Source organism: Boleophthalmus pectinirostris, unplaced genomic scaffold, assembly GCF_026225935.1.
Source record: "Boleophthalmus pectinirostris isolate CB_2022bp ecotype Guang Dong unplaced genomic scaffold, ASM2622593v1 HiC_scaffold_2, whole genome shotgun sequence".
Classification (NCBI taxonomy): Eukaryota; Metazoa; Chordata; class Actinopteri; order Gobiiformes; family Gobiidae; genus Boleophthalmus; species Boleophthalmus pectinirostris.
Genome location: NW_026571152.1, coordinates 3,528,670 through 3,532,475, shown reverse-complemented (window position 1 = coordinate 3,532,475; position 3,806 = coordinate 3,528,670). Strand labels below are relative to the sequence as shown.

Below are 3,806 nucleotides of genomic sequence, written 5' to 3'. Positions count from 1 at the left end.
CCGTTTACACTGAAACAAATCTGCGTATCACCATATCAGAAACGATCTGCGTTCACACACATCGTTTCTGTGTGTCCGCAAGCCTTCCCTATCCACACAGCTTTTGAGCATATCTGTTTACATTTTACAGAAACTAAACTATACTCGCTATTGTGCGCTGATGTTGGTTCAGCTTCTGTCGGACTAAAGGACACGACTCAGTGGAATATGAGTGTTCTTTCTGTGACAGAGGGGTGTTCTGCTGATGGTGAGTCTGTTCTGTGCTTCTGTCTCATTGGAGATGGTTCATGTTAAACTTTTCAGAGATTATACATCTGTAGGTCGTACGCATAGATGGTATATATGAATATATAGACTCTTAGCATTTTGGCGGTGAATTACTTCATGGCACATCGAACTACATTGGAGTATCAGCGTTTTCAGGTGTCCACACAGTGCCGGATCAGATCTGTACTCAGATGAATTCGTGGGAGCTGGCGGCACCAGATCATTCCGTCTCTGGAGCCATTTTCCATCGGATTATTGTCAACGAACACTGCATCCACAACGAAAACAACTCGAATATGAACTAGTGTGAACTCGTCTGGTGTAATAATAGATGTGTTTTGTGGAGTGGGTAAGACTGTTTTTAATGAAGGACCATTGACATGCACTAGTCTAGCACCAGCGACCTCTGCAAATACAAGGACTGGATGGAATATTTTTTTTTAAAAGTGTCTCCACATGTCTCCAACATTCTGACTCACTAGGAAATGAAGCCCTATGTCCAAAATTCTGGACTGTCCCTTTAAAGCCCCACCATGTGGCTTTTTTGCCTAAAAATTTACTAAAATAAGTTACTGACTTATTTGGCCTGGAGGATGTAAAGTTTATTCGTATAGCACAATTTGTACACCGAGTAAGAAAGACACGGCTCCTCCTGCTTGTCTCCATGGAGATGTTGTTCCTTCAGCTATAATATTCCACAGTATTGTAGAAAACGTATCTATCTCCACGGAGAATGTACCTGAAATAAAAATCAACCCAATTACAGTAAGAAAAGTAACAAAAGTACTTGTCATTTGTTGCTTTGTGCCTCTGCAAATGACTTGTGTTTCTGCTCTACTTTTTCGAGTCTGGAGCAGCCCATCAGCGGCTGACCAGCACCCTGCTCCTGACAGGCCCCGAGGCTCTGAAGAATGGGTCAGTGCAGTGAACAAAATATCCCTGAAGGGAGCTATCCACATGGAAAACAAAAGACAATTTCTTTGTTCACGTCCAAACCCCTCTCTGTATATTAAGGTCTTGTGGGCACAGTCGTTATCACTTTCTCCCTACAGCCATAAAGTCCTGGGTTGGATTCCCGGACCACATGCAGCGATTCTACGGTTGGGTGGGTTTCATATTTGTGCTGCGGGCTTTTTCAGGGTCCTATATTACGCAGAATGTACTCTTGTGAGCTTTAAGACATGTTATAATGTTGTTAACTCATTGAAAATATATCTGGAGTTGTGTCAGAGTTAACATTCAGCACTTAATCAACATCAGTCAACAAAATACACAAACAGCTGAATTAATTCTGCCACTTGCAAGGAGGAGAGGAGGGAGGTCTCCACTGATCTAATCATGTTCCTGTTTGTAGCCCCTCTCTCCGTCTCTCCCTTGGTGTCAGCTTTTATTCATTTATCACACCCACAGTTACGCAGTCACATGATATGCACAATCGTATAGGTCAAGGCAAGGCAAGGCAAGGCAAGTTTATTTGTATAGCACAATTCGTACACAAAGTAATTCAAAGTGCTTTACAGAATAAGAAATACATTAAAAATCATAATAAAAACATAAATAATCATGAAGATTAAAATTAAAAAAGAGAGACATAAATTGGAGAGAAGAGTGCGGAATGAAAACCTTTCAGTTATATGCACAGTTAAACAGAAATGTTTTGAGTCTGGATTTAAACAGCGTCACAGAAGAGTCTGTCTCACATGTTCAGGAAGACTGTTCCAGGTTTTAGCTGCATGAACCTGAAACTCTGACTCCCCTTGTTTAGTCGTGACTCTGGGCACCAGCAGGAGGCCGGTCCCTGAGGTCCTCAGAGTGCGAGATGGTTCATATGACACTAACATGTCACAGATGGACTTTGGTGCTCGGCCATGGAGAGACTTGTACACAAGCAGAGCTGCTTTAAAGTCTATTCTCTGAGCCACAGGAGCCAGTGCAGAGACCTGAGCACAGGACTTATGTGCTCGTACTTCCTAGTTCGAGTAAGGACCCGAGCTGCAGCATTCTGGATGTTCTGCAGCGTCTCACAGCTCGTTTAGAGAGACCAGTGAGCAGACCATTACAGTAGTCTAACCTACTGGAGACAAATGCATGGATAAGTTTCTCCAAGTCTGATTTAGACAGTAAACCTTTGATTTTTGCTATGTTTTTTAGATGGTAAAAGGCTGCAGATGTTATTGATTTTATGTGACTGTTAAAGTTCAAGTCTGAGTCCATTATTACCCCTAGATTTCTTTGCCTGATTTGAAGGTTTTAGAGAGAGAGACTGGAGGTGACTGCTGACACTGTCCTTTGTTTCTGTGGACCAAACACTATGACTTCAGTCTTGTCAGAGTTTAGCTGGAGAAAGTTGTTTTTGCATCCACACACTGATCTGTTGGATGCAGTGACCAAGTGAGTCCACTGGTCCATAGTCTCCTGCTGCCAGAGAGACGTAGATCTGAGTCTCATCTGCATAATTGTGGTACGACACGTTATTGCTGCTTAATTAACTGGCCTAATGGCAGCATGTAGAGATTGAACAACAGGGGGCCCAGGATTGACCCCTGAGGCACCCCACAGGTCAGGGCCATGTCATCTGAGACACAGTTTCCAATTTCAACAAAATACTTCCTGTCTTCTAGATAGGACTTGAACCAGTTTAGTACAGTACCAGAGATGCCCACCCAGTCCTCTAGTCTCTGTAAGAGGATCCCATGATCGACAGTGTCAAAAGCAGCACTCAGATCTAACAGGATCAAGACTGAGACTTTGCCTGCATCAGTGTTCAGGCGGATGTCATGTCACCTTGATAAGAGCAGTCTCAGTGCTGTGGTGGATCTAAAACCTGACTGGAAAACATCAAAAGAAGTTGTTCATTTTGGAGAAAGTTCGTAAGCTGTTGGTAAACAGCTTTTTCAAGGACTTTGCCAAAAAACGGCAGATTTGAGATGGGTCTGAAATTGTTCAGTACTGTGGCATCAAGACTGCTCTTCTTTAGGAGAGGCTTAATGACCGCAGTTTTCAACGCATTTGGGAATGTTCCAGATTGAAGTGACATGTTAACTATGTGAGTGAGTGGTGAAAAGTAAACTGTTGAGGACGGACTTTAGAAATCTAGTGGGTAACATGTCCAGGCAGCAAGTAGATGAAACTCAGACTGGTAACGATCTCTAAAACAGTTTTGTCAGTTACAGGTGCAAGTGTTCAGCTCTAAGTGTCTCTGTGGCTGCATGCTTGTTATTGTGTTGTGGAATTGATGGCATTTTTGATGCCCTGAACTTTGTCATTAAAGAAAACTGCAAACTCATTACATTTAGATGTGGAAATTACTTCTAGGTCAAAAGGGTATGCTATGTCTAACATTTGTACAGCGTTACCTTCATGCAGTCTAGTTTTAATTTTAGTTTTATTTATTTCAAAGGGTCAATGCATATTCATGAACATATACTTAAATAAATACGCCAGAATTAGCCCGAAGGCGACAAAATGTGTCACAATAGACAAACACACAAGCATGACATACAACACTGACATTTACATAGGAGCATAACATTAGTGGT

At 42.2% G+C, this 3,806-nt stretch overlaps 1 protein-coding gene across 1 annotated transcript in view; it reads left to right on the top strand.

Moving 5' to 3' along the window:
- LOC110168057 (sodium- and chloride-dependent GABA transporter 2-like) overlaps nt 1–1,195 on the top strand; it is an 18,381-nt gene extending 17,186 nt beyond the window's left edge. The window contains exon 15 of the mRNA XM_055155359.1: nt 1,115–1,195. Coding sequence (XP_055011334.1) covers nt 1,115–1,195 — 81 coding nt within the window. The remainder of the gene's footprint in view (nt 1–1,114) is intronic.
- The last annotated feature ends 2,611 nt before the right edge of the window (nt 1,196–3,806 follow it).